This window comes from Leptonotus elevatus, chromosome 18 (genome assembly GCF_054856555.1).
Source record: "Leptonotus elevatus isolate MCC_2025b chromosome 18, RoL_Lele_1.0, whole genome shotgun sequence".
NCBI classification, from domain to species: domain Eukaryota; kingdom Metazoa; phylum Chordata; class Actinopteri; order Syngnathiformes; family Syngnathidae; genus Leptonotus; species Leptonotus elevatus.
In genome coordinates this window covers 6,568,868-6,584,770 of record NC_141256.1, presented here as the reverse complement: position 1 = coordinate 6,584,770, position 15,903 = coordinate 6,568,868, and the positions used below count along the sequence as shown (strand labels likewise).

At 39.4% G+C, this 15,903-nt stretch overlaps 1 protein-coding gene across 15 annotated transcripts in view; it reads left to right on the top strand.

Annotated features, from left to right (window-relative positions):
- nrxn3b (neurexin 3b) overlaps positions 1-15,903 on the top strand; it is a 266,978-nt gene that overhangs the window by 67,179 nt on the left and 183,896 nt on the right. For 11 of the 15 annotated variants that reach the window (XR_015091007.1, XR_015091006.1, XM_086061874.1 and 8 more), the window contains 3 exons: positions 7,958-8,259; positions 11,396-11,440; positions 13,406-13,567. Coding sequence is in view for 13 of the 15 variants with exons in the window: in XM_086061874.1 (XP_085918000.1) it covers positions 7,958-8,259; positions 11,396-11,440; positions 13,406-13,567 (509 nt within the window). In the remaining 2 variants the exon portion in view is untranslated. The remainder of the gene's footprint in view (positions 1-7,957; positions 8,260-11,395; positions 11,441-13,405; positions 13,568-15,903) is intronic. The other 4 variants (XM_086061868.1, XM_086061864.1, XM_086061872.1 and 1 more) reach the window with 2 other exon arrangements.

The window sequence follows — 15,903 nt, the reverse complement described above, 5'->3', positions numbered from 1 at the left end:
TGATTTCCGAAGTGTACTCGGCATACAAGAGCAGCTTGAGGTCCTAAAAGATGGTGAAATGCGTAGAAAATACAAAAACATCACACTTAATTTAGGTCCAGCTTGACAGCTCTTATGATCCTCTGATGCAATACTTGGTATCCAGGAGACCTGCTGTAAAAGATGCTTTGATAGTTGCTTGATGATAACACAAACTGCGCTTTGATCAATTTGTAGTTGTTTTAAAGTGAAAACTCCTAATTGTATGTGCAAACTAAATTGTGCCTGTGGTATACAATACAATTTGTAAAATGAAAAAGCAGCTGAAAATGAGGTATTTTCAATGCGTATTTATTATTTGTGTGCATCTCTCCATAAAAGACGATTCAGTACGTTTTTTGATACATATGGTGCAAAACGATTCAATGACAGTTTGGCTCAGTGGGACTATGATATGATTCGATATGGCATGGCTCAGTTCGAGAGGGTACTGTAAATGTGCCATTTCCTTCTCATATTAACTCTTTGGCAATGGACGATTCTATACATAAAAATATATTTCAAAGATTCAGTTCAGGTCGATTCACTCACATTTTTTTAAAAATAAAAAATGATTGTAAATTTTACTGTAAATACTAGTACCCTAACTGCGCCGTTTCCTTCTAAGATATATCTTTCCAATAAAAAACGATTCAATTACATACCTCAATATATTTCAAAGTGGAACGATTTGATTCAGTGCAGGTCGATGCACTCGCATCTTAAGGCATTTCTTTGGATCAACACTGTTAAAGCCTTACATGTGTTATTATTTTCTTTCTTATATGATTTTTGTGAGTGAACTAAAATGTGTACCTTTTAGGGCGCTCCAGTTGCTTTAGATGTGATGCTAGTTTTGGCTAGCAAATACTGTAGCGATAAATCTCCTAACTATCTTTTAACACTGGTGCATTCAAATCTCATGGTGATAAAAGAGCACAGAAGCCACCTCTGTAGTATTCTCTCCGCACAATTGCCTTAGCCGATGGGATTGAACCTTCGGTACCTGTCCCCGTTTTTCAGACAACCCCCATCCTTCCATGGTCGACTCCAGCCATTTACGCCATCCCCCATACTGTCACTCCGAACCTCATCACTCATTCTCATGCGACACTACCATCAGCAGCAAATAAGGACTCTTGGTGACACACACACACATACACACAGGCATACTCATTGTGTGTGTGCGTATGTGTATGTGAAAGAGACAACACGTGACCTTCATATAACAACCCTTGAGCCATAGCTTGGGCCCTGCTAGTGCATGAATAAACATTTAAAAAAGGCCATTCAGTTCATTCAATGTATATTTATCCTTCTCCGTGTTTTTTTTTTTTTTAAACCATTTGACCTAGCGAGGGTTTGCCAGTACACCAGTCCAGTGTTAAACCTTTTTGATGCCCTTCATGCTCAGTGTGGAGCACGTCTTGTTGTCTTATGAAAAAAGCCACTTTTTGGCAGCATTTGACGTCAGTGTTTCTTTTGCACATACTGCAGACACATCCTTGACATTTCATAGCTGACAACGACCATGACTGACACGTAACGGGTAGGGAAGGCTGCATTTAAGAGGATGGTTTAATGTAAACAAACAACTGCAGTTTTCTATGAGCTGATAGTTCCCATAAAGTATTTAACTCATTCACTCCCAGCCATTTTCACTGAAGCAACCCCCTTTGCTCGTTTTACTGGATTTTGACTGATTTTGCAAGGCCCACAGAATATTCTGTTCTATTGCTATAAAAACATGGAACCTACCAAATTATTATTAGATTAGAGTCTCTTCTTTCATCAGGAGAAAAGTATATTTCTATCTGTTTCCATTTTGCAGCAATTAGCATTAGAATATGGCTAAGTTTCATCATTATTCACAAATCTGTTTAGAACTGTGGGTAAATGAGCTTGTTTGCAACATGGTTGAGCTCTTATACTCTGCTGCCACTTGCTGGCCGTTTTTGTAATAACTACCATTGCTTCACCCGTTCTCTGCAGTTGAGAGGCTGCATCAAAACCTTGTTTGCCCTTGCATAAAAAAAAAACACATTAAAAACATATAAATATATGTCTTTGGGACTCTTCAAACATTTACAATAGAGCGTATTTATATGTTTTTGAGAACAAATGAGTTAAGAGGAGAAGAATAAAGCATTGAGGGAATTTGTATTGCTGGAGAGCTAACCCATTTTGATGTTTCTTGCCAACAACATATTTAGGGATGACCCCATAGGAAAGGCCAGGGAGTGTATGATAAAATGATATACTATATTTAATAGCCATATTTTCAGTTTGGCCTAATTATCCACATTCGCAATGGCACCTAAAGTCTTGCTGTTCTTGACATGACTTATTCTATCATAAACTACTCAAACAAGTTCCAAGGCTTGAGCTTACTCACATCAGGAGTCTATAATAAGAACCACAGGGCACTTCCGACTTGAACTCACAATGGCAATTATCGATGACTGCACATAACCCGTGGACCTTTTTCAATTACACCGTGAGAGTAATGAGTATAATCATAACCTATGTGTGTAATCAAGTGTAGAGAAGCAGAATTTGAACTTTTGAACGTAAAAGTACTGTATTTACCATGACAATCTGTCAGGCATGTATTGCAAGGTGAAGCAAAGCAAAGCAGCAATGGCGCCAGCTCAGCGTCTGTTCACACGCTCTAATTTTGTTACAATCGCTTTCCAAACTCACCCATTTTGTCCTTTTCCCTTGCTGCTTCCATTTCTAGCTTCCTTTCGTCATCTCTTGCTTCCTACACGTCTCATGTGTTTATTTTCATGCGCCTTTGTCGCTCTCCCTCTTGTCTCAGTCAGGCGTCAGAGGGGATGTCAGACAGGTCATTTGTCAGGTTTCATGAATCATGAACGACTTGTTCAGAGAACAAGGGAAAGGGTGACAGTTCACTACCTTTCAGATATGTCATGTGACATTATTTTCAAGGGGAGGGAATAAAGCGTATAATATAGAAATTGAACGCAATTTAATCTGTTATTCACTCAATTAAAGTGATTGTATGGTTGAATATTACCAATCTTCCCTCCGCATTAGCTTGTCTTGACGTTCCCGCTCGCTGTAGAAAACAGACATCATCCGTGATGCTCCAAATTCATTTGACATGCCTTGGCTTGTCATCAAGCTTCAAGCTGCCCAGTTGTATGGTTAGCATGGCTGTTGGGTCAGAAAATACACTTTTCATGTTCACCAGCATCAGGCTAACATGCTAATTACTGTGGGGTGTAGTGATGCAAATAATGCTAATTCAATCACGTTTTTTGTGTGTGTGTGTGTGTGTGGGCAAAACCTACCATTAAGGATGAAATTGTAACTGATTTCCTTGTTTGAGTGTGGGTAAAGTGAACAAATACTTAACTAATTACTTTATTGTCTGTAATGGGACGGAGAATCTCTTTTTATTTTCTGTTTCCTTGCCAGTGTCTATCGAGCAGATTTGCTCAGCCGGGTGACCATAGTTGATGTCGATGTAGATCGATATAAAAAAAACAAAAAAAACATGTTGTGTCAGGTTCAGTCAACCTAGAACATTTAATAAACAATAGACAAGGAAGTAAGACAAGAGACTTAGATTATTTTTTACTCGCGAGGAGAATGGATAGAGATGTGCTCAGTTACAATCTCTTACCCGCTCTGAGGCCCACTGTCCCGAGCCCTCGCTTTTTATTTTTATTTTTACAGGATGTTCCAACAACAAAATGTTTCAGTCAATATCTTGTGATAAGGGCGCATTTCCTGTTCTGCAGCTGCAAGAGCATGAGCCATGCTTTGCAATACTATAAGAGTAAATATGGGATAACTTATGTACATTTATTCTAACATTATGTTTGGCTGCATTTTTACCTAGTTTACATTTTTACTTTTTATCAGTTCTGAGGTTGGGGGTTCAATTCTTGACTCAGTTGGGAGATAATCAATCTGTTGACTGTTGTTGTTGCCTTAATTGCTTGCTCAACATGGGGCTCATACTCCTTAACTGCCAGCCATTCCCAAAGTACAGTTCTCCATTTTACAGCATTTTGACGGATCTTTCAGGACCCACAAAATCTGTGGCAACATAATCATCAAACTGCTGTGTGAACATAGACATACTCTGTCTGACTCTGTTAATACCATACATGTCTGAAACCATCTTCCAATCCATACCTACCCGATGGCACATACAGTAAATAAGTCAGTGGCAGTCAGTGGCAGTAAACATTTGATTTCCAGTTAATGATATAATGTTATTGGCCGAGTTTGGTATGCTGCAGTAATATTAAGGAGGTTGATTGAAGCTGTGAACCTTCTGCGTTAACCTCACTGTCAGTGAGGCCAGGCTGAACGGCAACGGAGAGCCAGTTTTGGGCGGAAGAGAGTGCGAGATGGTAATGAAGGAGCTAATTGCTTACACTGGATTTTGAAATCGAACCCGAGCCCCAAGTGAATGTGCTATGCCGCTCGCAAATGGAATATTGATGACTGTGGCGAAAATAAGGGAAAATGACCCGCTCTATGATCAATTTAAAAGCCACAGATTTGTGCAGGACGTGTCTCAACAGGCAATACATTCCCCTTGGTTTGTATAGATCCGTATACACTTGCAACTGGTTTAATATTGCTGAGGTACACAAATATTTTATTATATCTACTTGCCCTGTATTATTCATAGGCAGCATATTATATTAATGGCAACTTTGAAATTGTATCCTAATGAAGCTGTGGAGAATCAGATATGGATTGAGATAAGTAATGAGCTAAAAGTAGGGAAAATGAGAAAATAATCATATTACAGCTAATAATTAGACTATGATGTGTATTCTTTCCTGCTACCAATATTGTGTTTATTCCGTCTATATACTGTATGCAGTGCTGTATATAAATAAGTGGGTCCCTGTGATTTCTTCAATTAGATGGTGGTAATTAGTAAAAATAAAGGTTTTATTCTTCCTCTCAAATGCCACTATGATGTGTATCCATCTCTGTGTTTGTATTAATGGGTTTTATTTATTCCCCTGGCAAAGGGAAGAGCGTTTTCATAAGGCCTTTGTTGCCTATCATATTTCCTCTCTCCACTGAAAGGCAGAGAGATGCCAAGTGAATGATATATAGTGACCGGAATCAACATCTCGTCATCCCATAACCTTCGTCAACTTTCTTTTGGGCTCTTTTTCTCTCTACAATTTTTTTGTGTCAGATTTTCTCTTCCTCAGTACCACTCTGCCAGCTATACAACAATGTTCCCCCATGTTTACATGTAGTCTGTTCCAAACCAACAAACTGAAGCTTTTCAGCCTGCAGCCCATGTGCTTGCTCCCGACTTGTCATCTGTCTTTTTGTCTTTTTTTTTTTTCTGTTCGCATCGTGGCCCTCATGACTTCTCTGTGAGTGTACACAATAAAGAAAATAACATCCAGGGTAGGGAAGAAATGTTGCAATTCAGTGAATTGTTTCCAGGTAATGATGTATATTCTCTATTCTAGTGCTACTTGTTGGCTTTCTGTAAGGATGTAATGAGCAACATGATTCTTTTGTAACATCTGTTGAAATCACTGAGGGTCCTGATTTACTCAGATCCCAAATAGAAGGTGCTAAATTGCTTGTTCAGTCACTCTAAATGGTAACAGAACAGCACACGCTGTTGGCAAGAGCTGTATTTTTATATATGTATGTATATATATTTTTCCAGCTCTGATGGTTTTCACCATGGTAACTTTGGGAGAGAACCGCAAGCACAAAATGAAGCTTGAAGTGATGGAATTGGAAGTGTCAGTGGAAGACAAAAAAACATTACTGAGTTACACAAAATAAAACTATCCCTCATATAATTTTGCTGAAACCAGCAACAGCAATAAAAAGCCATTGTTTGTTTGATTTAATTATTTCTGCGTAACATTGCAATTAAAAAATCTGTGTAATGACCCAGATACAAGGAAATGTAGAATCAAAATAAGTTTTGTTCTGACTTTAAGTTATTCAGAAGCTCAAAAATTGTATGTCTAATAGACTATATCGTGATATGCTTTTAGCATAAAAAAAAACCATTTACACGGGCTGGTAAGATATTTTCCCTTGTAATGGATACGGACGACCTTTAAGACACATTATTTAAAGTAAAATGAGCCATCACAAGTTGTGTTAGGTTTGACAAAATTAATCAACAGTATTTGCATATACTTCTCCCAGAAAGCTCACCCTGGATGTGACTCGTTAGTAGATCAGTAAGTTCGAGTTTTATTATTAAACCTTTAGTAAATGAGTCCCTTTCGGTGTCTCCTTAAATAAGAGCCATTTTTAATTAGGGGTTACCAAAGGGGGTGGAAACGGACACCAGGTAGCCCTCAAGGGCCATATGAGTAGCCTGCAGGCCTGTTCTAAAAATAGCTCACCAGTGATGAGACATTGGGATTTTCTAGGAACGATGTAGTAGTCATATAAAAATGTCGACAATGGCAACGATTCATAAAAAATCATGTGTTCCTTATTAGTATATCCTTAATTCTTAACAATAACATATAAAGGTAATTTGAGCAAATCTTTACTGGTGGCCCCTCATATTAATCAGCAACCAAGAAGTACATTTAATTTTTTTAAACGGTTGGTGACCCTGTTTTGTTTAAAGAGTACTCAATAAACCGAATTCCCTCAAATAGTGGATTCGACAAAATTTCACATGTAATCAATTCCTCGTTGTTAGAAATGTCCGTACTAAATAGATTACTGAAAAAGTGGCAAAGAATAGCCTTGATAAATAGTCATAATGTATGTGTTGTTGCTGCAAATCAATCAAATCATAAAATCAAAAGCAAATATAAATAAACTCTTTAAGAAATGCATTAATGAATCACAAGTATGTTGTCCAGTTTAACAATATAAACATTTCACCTCAAATCGACGGCTCCTTATTTCCACTGGGGAAAACATGGCATAATAGATTGTTGCCATTGTTGCCATATAAAGTGGCCTCTTCTCTAGTAGATGCATTGCCTTAATTAAACACATGTGTCATCTCAAATAGAAGCCTCCTTATTTCCGCTCAGTTATTCATACCCCACACCTTTTTCAGACCCTTTCAATGAAGCCCCCGCCGTAGTTCCATCATTGCCTTATACTCCGCCGTGTTTGTCTTTTTCAAACTCATGGCCAGGACACACAGGGCCGCGCTATTTCAGTAGCTAACACAGCTGTTGCCATTGCTGGAAATTATAGCCAGGTCAGGTTTACCATTCCAAACCATATTATGGTGATCGAAACAGAAATATATGAAAATCCATTTCATTTAGCCTTCCAAAAGCTACTTCACTTCCTATCCTCACTTTATACACTGTGGTAATCTGAATTAAAAATGGGCTCAGGAAATCACTTTGAAACATGGAAGTGGTGTAAAACTGTCAAATTAGGCTTGTTTTGGATTCATGTGGGCCATTAGATGGGAATAGTTTCCCATCACAAGTCGCCTCTGTATATGTGAAATCTAAATCCTCAGTTGTGCAAACAGGGCTTTTTATGATCCTAACTGAACAGTGGAATTATCAAAACTGTAATTATGGTGAACACTTGCTGTTTGCTTGATGTGACCTTTTCTGCATTGCAAAGCAGTTCTCCTTTTTAATGAGGGTCTTCAATAATTTATTTGGATGGGAACATGGAAGCTTGTTCTGTTTGTGAGATGATTTGGGTTTAGTTGTCATTGTTTTACATTCTGTTTTAGTCAACGTTAGCACATTTCATCAGCTGAAATACACCAACCAGACACCTTGTTACATGTGAACAGTCCAGTAAGATTCTAGAGATACAAACCCATCTCCTCATTTGGATTTCATCATGTTGTCTGGTCAGTGTCATATTTTATAGAGCACTGTACCTGATAAGAATTACGAGAGCATACCTTACGTCAAAATATAACCTTTCCGTCTTTTGTTCTTGTCATTTTCAGCGAGAGAGGAAAACGTGGCCACCTTCCGGGGCTCCGAGTACTTCTGTTACGACCTGTCGCAGAACCCCATCCAGAGCAGCAGCGATGAGATCACGTTGTCCTTCAAGACGTGGCAGCGCAACGGCCTCTTGCTCCACACGGGGAAATCAGCAGACTATGTCAACCTGGCGCTGAAAGATGGGGCGGTCTCCCTCGTCATCAATCTGGGTTCGGGGGCTTTCGAGGCCATCGTCGAGCCCGTCAATGGGAAATTCAATGACAACGCCTGGCATGATATCAAAGTCACCCGCAACCTGAGACAGGTAATCGGGGGCGGGGGGAGTGGTGATGGATGGAGTTTGGCAAAAGGTGGAATTATTTTGGGTGGGGCTGGTTGGTGGGGGTTTTGAGATTAGCTGAGTGAAGTGACAAGAGCTGGTTTGAAAAATGTCACCATGTTCTTATCAGTTGTCATTGCATTGCCACAGTTCAGTGACAAATACCATCAAATTTCTTTATAACATGACCTTTTTCTTTTAATTCATTGTTTGATTTGTGTTTGACTTGTGTAAAGCAAAGCAGTTCTCCAGCAGAAACCAGTTAGCTTAGTCCACAATTATTGTCTCTGGTTATGTTTCCTTAAAATGGAATTATTCTCGTCTGTTCAATCTTGCTGTTCCCATTTCCTTGTTTTCAGGAGCATTTTGCTTGTGTAGGATACAGACTTTGACTGCAAAGCCTGATGAAATGTTTTTGCCTTTGAAAAGTCCATTAATGCAGTATTTATAGCACAACTGATCCTGATGCTTTTTCTTCCTATTTTTTCAAAGAAAGCTGCAGTGCATAAGCTGATTTTATTACTGAGTAGTTTAGACATTTCGAGATGCATTCTTGGGTTTGTTTGCTTTAGGATGGAGCGATTTACAATTTTAACGCCCACATTTTCATACAAATCTGAAAGCACAATTTTGGGAAAATATGCTTTTTAGCAGTTCTGCCAGCAAAAAAAGACTGAGGTCTAAATTGAGTGTTCACTCACTAACAGATTGCATGTGCAGTTGGAAACTGGTGTAAAAGTAGTGATGACTGCCGTATTCAAAAGAGGGTTTTGCGCTTCAGCTACATTTGATTGCTTCTGCCGTGGAAAATTTTGAAGCGCACCACTAGCGTAAATTCATGGAATTGGAAGTGTTGTCCAACATTACAGTAGTTAAAGAAAATCAACAAAACACGCAAGCAAGCATATAAAAGCCATGATTTGTTTGATTTAACCCTAGCCATTTTCACTGAAGCAACCTCCTTCGCTCCCTTTTTTACATAATTTTGACTCATTTTGCAAGGCCCACAGAATATTCTGTTCTATTGCTATAAAAAAAAAATGGAACCTACCAAAAGAAAGATTAGAGTCTCTTCTTTCAGGAAAATAAGTATATTTCTATCTGATTCCGTTTTGCAGCAATTAGCATTAGAATATAGCTAAGTTTCATCATTGTTCACAAATCTATGGGGAAAACAACTTGTTGCAACATGGCCCAGGTTGATCTCTTATACTCTGCTGCCACCTGCTGGCCGTTTTTGTAATAACTACCATTGCTTTAAGCCACCTCTTTAGGTCACAGGCTGCCTCTGTATGCTCTAGCACACATGTGTGAAGATCCGGTCCTCGAGGGCTTGTGTCCTGCATGTTTTTGAGGTTTCTCTACTCCAACACACCTGATTCAATGATCAGGATCATTATCAGGCTCCTGCAGAGCTCGCTGATTAGCTTAAATATGATTCAGCTGTGTTGAACGTGGGAAATCTCTAAAACATGCAGGACTCAGGCCCTTGAGGACCGGACTTTGAATGAAAAAAAGAAAATATATAAAACGTATAAATATGTAAATAGAACGTTTGTATACGTTTTTGGGAGCAAATGGGTTAAGGGATATACATTTTGCTGTCTTTGACTAAAATGGAGGAAGACCTCTTAAATTCTGCCTTTTTCTTGGAATTTGTGTATATGTGCGCACGTTGCTGTCCGTTGTTGCTGTGGGGGTTTCTCTGCCAGCTAGGTAATTAGTATTTGGCTATTCATTATGCTTTTATTTACAAACAGGTCTCAATTTATTAACCCTATAATTCAACGACCATAAACTGTTCTGGGAGAGACCAGCACCAATATTTCAAGTGCATTGAAAGGACCCAGATTACCAGAATTGAAGATTTAAAAGAAGTTTTGTCATTGAAGGCATGACATGACACCTTCTTGTGATTGATTGATTCAAAGTTGCATTGTTGAATAGATGGCATGTCGCGATGCCTGCAATGCGCTGGCACCACTTTACGTGTAACTTTCCACCTGCCTTTCAGACATGCAATTTTTAAAGATGCAATGTATCTCAGGTTTGACAAATACGCCTCAAATTCTTAGCATATTTGGGAGCCTGTTTAAAGGTCACCTTCCACATCCACCATCCATGCGCAATCTAGTTTATTTCCAGTTTTGCACATGCAATCTTTGAGTAAATCGGACCTTAAGTGTTTTGCTGAGCGAACCTCAACAAAATATGAATATGAGCTCTGTCGGCGGCCCAGAGGGTTTTGTGCTTGCTGGGAGCACTCTGCGCTCCCAAACCGGAAGGTGCACGTTTGATCCCCGGGCTGAATTATTTTTTTTTATTGCTGGAAGTTATCTGCTTGAAAAGCAGACATGGGCAAAAATGTTTCGGCACCCATTTTCTATGTGATTTTTCTTCTTCTCAAAAACAGTAGCCTGCAGAGGATTAATTGTAAAGTTCCACTGTCGTATGAGTCAAAGTTGCTGAAGTGTTGAAACTGTTAGCTATGCAACCAGGGTTTGTCAATAGTTGTGTCTGCAAGGCGAGACAGTATAGCAAACAGTACAAATACAGTAAGTGCTGATTTCCTGACTTGTGCAGTAAACTGTAGCGCCACAGATAAAGTTGTAAATGCTCACAGTGTAAGGGGTTAAGTGCTAAAAGCTGATGGCGGCTTTTTTCTTCTTCTTGAGGTTGTCTATTCTGCCCTTGCTTTTCACTATCATTTTCTTTCCACTTTGAAAGCCTTTGTGAAATCCAGGGTGAAAAAAACACTACAGGTTCTGTATGGATTTGCACTATGCTGCACACATTTTTTTTTATCTTCAAGTCCAAGGTTTCCATCGCTGGTGTCTGTGTTTTCTAGCAGAGAACTGATCATAGGAAATGTGATTAGGACAAGCTGTCCCTTTGTTACATCAGATAATTCTCTTACAAATCATGTAGTGTTTATTCACCGCGGTACTAACTCATCCATGTTACAAGTCATGTTTTACTAACCAATATCTAACTTACTAATGTACTAACGAACATCCTAATTCTTCATCATTGGTTTTATTTTATTTCTGTCCATCCTTATTAACAACATTTTTTGTTCACTATTCTTTTGATATCCTTTCTCCCCCCTTTTTCTGGAAAGCAATCAGGCATTGGACACGCTATGGTAAACAAACTACATTGTCTGGTAGATATCATTCTTATTGTCTTTTTTTTGGGTTTGCCGTGTGTTCCCTCCCCCTCTCTTCTTTTATTCGTTCTTTTTGAGTTCCATCCTAGACACTCTTATCAAAAAATGAGGAGATGGGTTTGTATTACCAGGCAATTCTTTCTTCACTTCTCAATTTCCTCCCTGACCTGCCAACAACCTTCTTATTTACCTCACAATTCCCCATCCTGTTTTTTTCACTTAAGCTTTTACTTTTTTGTTGTTTTTTCCCTCTCTTTTTTTCTCTCACATTTCTGCAGATTTCCAATAAAAACAAAATTGACTACTTTGCCTTTTGCCAGGGCAACTTACTTTTTCCTTTTATTTGTTCACAAAAAAGTCCCCATTTTTTGTGAGGACTGTCGTCCAGAACTGACAGAAGCTTTCCACAATCCCAGCAAAGATGGTGACCTCAACACTGAGCCCTAAAAACAGAAAACCACCTAAAACTGGAAACGCTGAACCTTTATTGCGGGAGCTCTGACAGTTGTTTCCAACTCACTATGGCGCATGGCATGCCCAGACTTCATTCTCATCATAATTCATGCAACCCCAAATAACCACTAACACAATAATTCATTCACTCACTACTCATACATCACTTTCACCCATTTTGCCCTCCCTGTGTGTTTTTGTAGCATGCTGGTGGTGAACGTGTGCGTCTTTTCTAACCCTTATCGCCTTACCCCTGGGTCCATAAGCACAACATTTTGACGAATATGCATACTGATCCGGAATTATTGGTTTGATCATGTGACTTAACTTGGAAGTCAACCTTAAACATTTCTTGACAATAATATGTTATATGTAACCTCACTAGTCAAAACATGACATTCTGATTAATATTACATTTGTGGAATATGAGTTTTGAAGCAAAATCCAGTCGTTTTTATCCATTTCAGGAGGCGGCCATTTTGCCATTTGCTGTCGACGGAAGATGACATCAATGTTGCTCAGGGCTTAGGCAACGACCAATCACAGATCACCTGTTTTCTGAAGCTGCGCTGTGATTGGTTGTTATCTGAGACCTGAGATACTGTGATGTCATCTTCAGTCGACAGCAAGTGGCAAAATGGTCGCTCCTGATATGGATAAAAACAGCTGGGTTTTGCTGCTAAACTAACGCAATATTAAACAGAATAACATATTTAGACCTGTGGGGCTGCATAGAACATATTATTGTAAAAAACAAAATGGGGGGTTGACTTCCCCTTTAAATCATGTCACCAGAGCTGAACCTGATCTGAGATCAGCAGCTGCGATTCTGAGAAAAGATTTGAATATGGGCCTTGGTCTTGAATGTGCATGAGACACTGCACCTGGTGTGGTCTGCTCAAGCTTCGTATGGCACCATTCAATTACTCCCTTACATGTTCAATTAAAATGTGTCTCATTTCTTTTCTAACAGTGTTGGCCTTGGTTTGCAAATTGATGTGTTGTGAAAAAGTCCCCTTTGTTTTGCATGTGTGTGTGTATATTTGACAGATGTCTGCAAGAGAGAGGAGCGTGCGGGAGAATTTGTGTGTGTATGTGTGTTAACTGTATATGTGTGTCTGCAATTACAAGACAAATCCCTAAACCTAAGACAAGTGTACTCAATTTGTCCTTGGTTTGAACATTGTACTAACCCTCCCCCAACCTAAAGTATCAGAACCAAACCTACAATCCATTTTCTTACCCCCATCAAAGATAAAGAAAATATGCCTCTGCCATATTTTCTTTACCTGTCCTGTGAATCCTATGACTAAAAATCCATTACCCAAATCCAAACGCTGTCTGGTCCAAAACGATCGGGTACTCAAGGATTCTATGAAAAACCAACGTCCAAATGACTCATTTCAAATGCAGACCAAGGAAGGAGATGTGCTTTAAAACTACATTACACACCACATCATATCCCAGATTGTAATGGTTCGGCATTGGCTATGTGTTACCCCTCAACAGGTGACTATATCCGTTGATGGGATCCTCACCACCACTGGCTACACCCAGGAAGACTACACCATGCTGGGCTCTGATGATTTCTTCTATGTGGGTGGGAGCCCCAGCACTGCAGACCTTCCTGGATCTCCAGTTAGCAACAATTTCATGGGCTGCCTCAAAGAGGTAGGAGAACCCTCACCTATTTTCAAACATACAAAATGTCCGTGACTAATTCAGCTCTATGTGGGATGTTCGTTCAGAATCGACAGATGTGATCGAATGTTCAAAGTCCATACAATGACAATGTAGTATTCTAATCTACTTTCAGAGTCTGAACCTGAGCATGTGTTTAAAATGTAATTTTGTTTTTCAAAGATGAAAGGCACAAAGGGAAGTGAATAAAATTACATTGTCAATTAAATCTGCTGAGTTCGCTCAGGGAGTATCAAGCGTTCCCCGATTTTGCACTTAAAATAATTTGTCACACTTGCTTGAGACAGTATATAAACATTGCTTGTGTTACATGTAATTTGCAGCATCAGCTTGAGTGTGGTGCAGGAGCGCCTCTCAATGGGCAACAGTGTGAAATAAATACAGTAGCTACTGATGAAAATACCTCAAAAGTGTTTGTAAAAGTACTGTTTTACAAACACATCAAGAACCATGAATGTTAACGAATTCACTCCCAGCCATTTTCACTGAAGCAACCCCCTTCTCTCCAGGCTGTTTTACTGGATTTTGACTGATTTTGCAATGCCCAAAGATTATTGTGTTCTATTGCCATAAAAACATGGAATCTACCATAAAAAAGATTAGTGTCTTCTTTCATTTGGAAAAAAAGTTTATTTGTATATGTTTCCGTTTTGCAGCAATTAGCATTAGAATATAGCTAAGTTATGTCAATATTCACATTCCTGACAAAAAAAGCTTGTTGCAACATGGCCCTGGCTGATCTCTTATACTCCGCTGCCACCTGCTGGCCGTTGACCATTGCTTTAAGCCACCTCTTCATGTCAGAAGCTGCATCAAAGCCTTTTGTATGCTCTTGCATAAAAAAAAACGTTAAAAAAATATATGTTTTTGGGAGTGAAGGACAAAATATTAAAAAACGTTTTTGGGGTTGAATTAGTTTATCTTGACAGGATTGTACAGGCCAGGGATGTCCAAACTACATTCAGGGGCTATTTGCGGCCCGCCAGCCATTCTTCAACGGCCCGCAGCATATAACTAAAAATAAAATAATTGTCATGTCTGGGAAGATCTGGTTTTGGTTGAGGGTCCCGATTGGTCCTGAGTGGGTTCCAGCCCTTCCGCGGATTGACCAATCTGGGCCCTCAGCCACTTGTGCCTGGCCCCAGGTGTGGCTAGTTACCCAATTAGTGTGGGTGTATTTAGTTCCCGGGTGGTGATCAGTCAGCGTGGGATCATTGCCGCTTGTCACGGTCACCCCCGGAGTTCTGTCTGTCATCTTGATTTTGTATCTTTTTAGTTTGTTGTTTAGTTAGCATTAACCAGTACACTGGTTAGTGTTTTCTGTCAAATAAAGCACGCCAGTCTCGCCCGCACTCCTGCCCCCCTGCATTTTGGGTCCTCCACTTCACACGCCGACAGACACCACGCCGCCCCGTGACCACACCGTAACAGAATGATCACCACCCGGGAACTAAATATTTAGAATATTTAATACTCAGGACCAATCGGGACCCTCAACCAAAACCAGATCTTCCCAGACATGACAATAATCTAATAAATAAGGGTGTTGGTGGGCAGAGTGAGAAGTCAGGATGTCAAAAAATAGGTGCCACTGCTGCTGATAATTTATATTGTAAAGTTTATCTACATATGCAAAGACTTAGGTCGCTGTTCCTTGCAGGGGTGGATCTAGTCTAGTATGATAAAGGGCAGAGGCCACCCCAAAATCTTGAAAATCCTAAAAACGATTTGCTTTAACGCCTTTAAATAAAAGCTGTTATGTATCAGTTTTCAAAATAAATAAATCAATAATAATAATAATTTAATAAATTAAAGCCAAATAATTTAAAAGTGACCCTTGCAACCTTCCATTTTTCTGCAAGGACACTGCTGGTATATGCTACCGAAAATGAGGCACATTAGCCTAAAGCTGACTATAAGATGCCATATAAGCAATATATTCTCTTAACTATACAAGAAACGGTATAATCACCATAGCATGTTGTTATTATATTGTTTGTGACAGTCAGTCCCACTTTCCCTAGAATTGGCTGGCCTGTATCAAATCACCACTGTGCCTATCACATTATCATTATTTGTGGGTGCACTGACACAAGACACACACACACACACACACACACACACACAGGCAAACACACATTGCAGAAATAAGCTGAGAAAGTCACCTTGTCTGCATCGTTTGGTTTTGTGTTTCGACTGAGTGGCTTTGGGTGCTGCTCTACTCTCAGTCTGTTTGCCTTTCAAACAAATGTGTGAACACATCCAAATGTACCTGCATGTTTAGGGGGTGAGTTGAATGTTTTGTC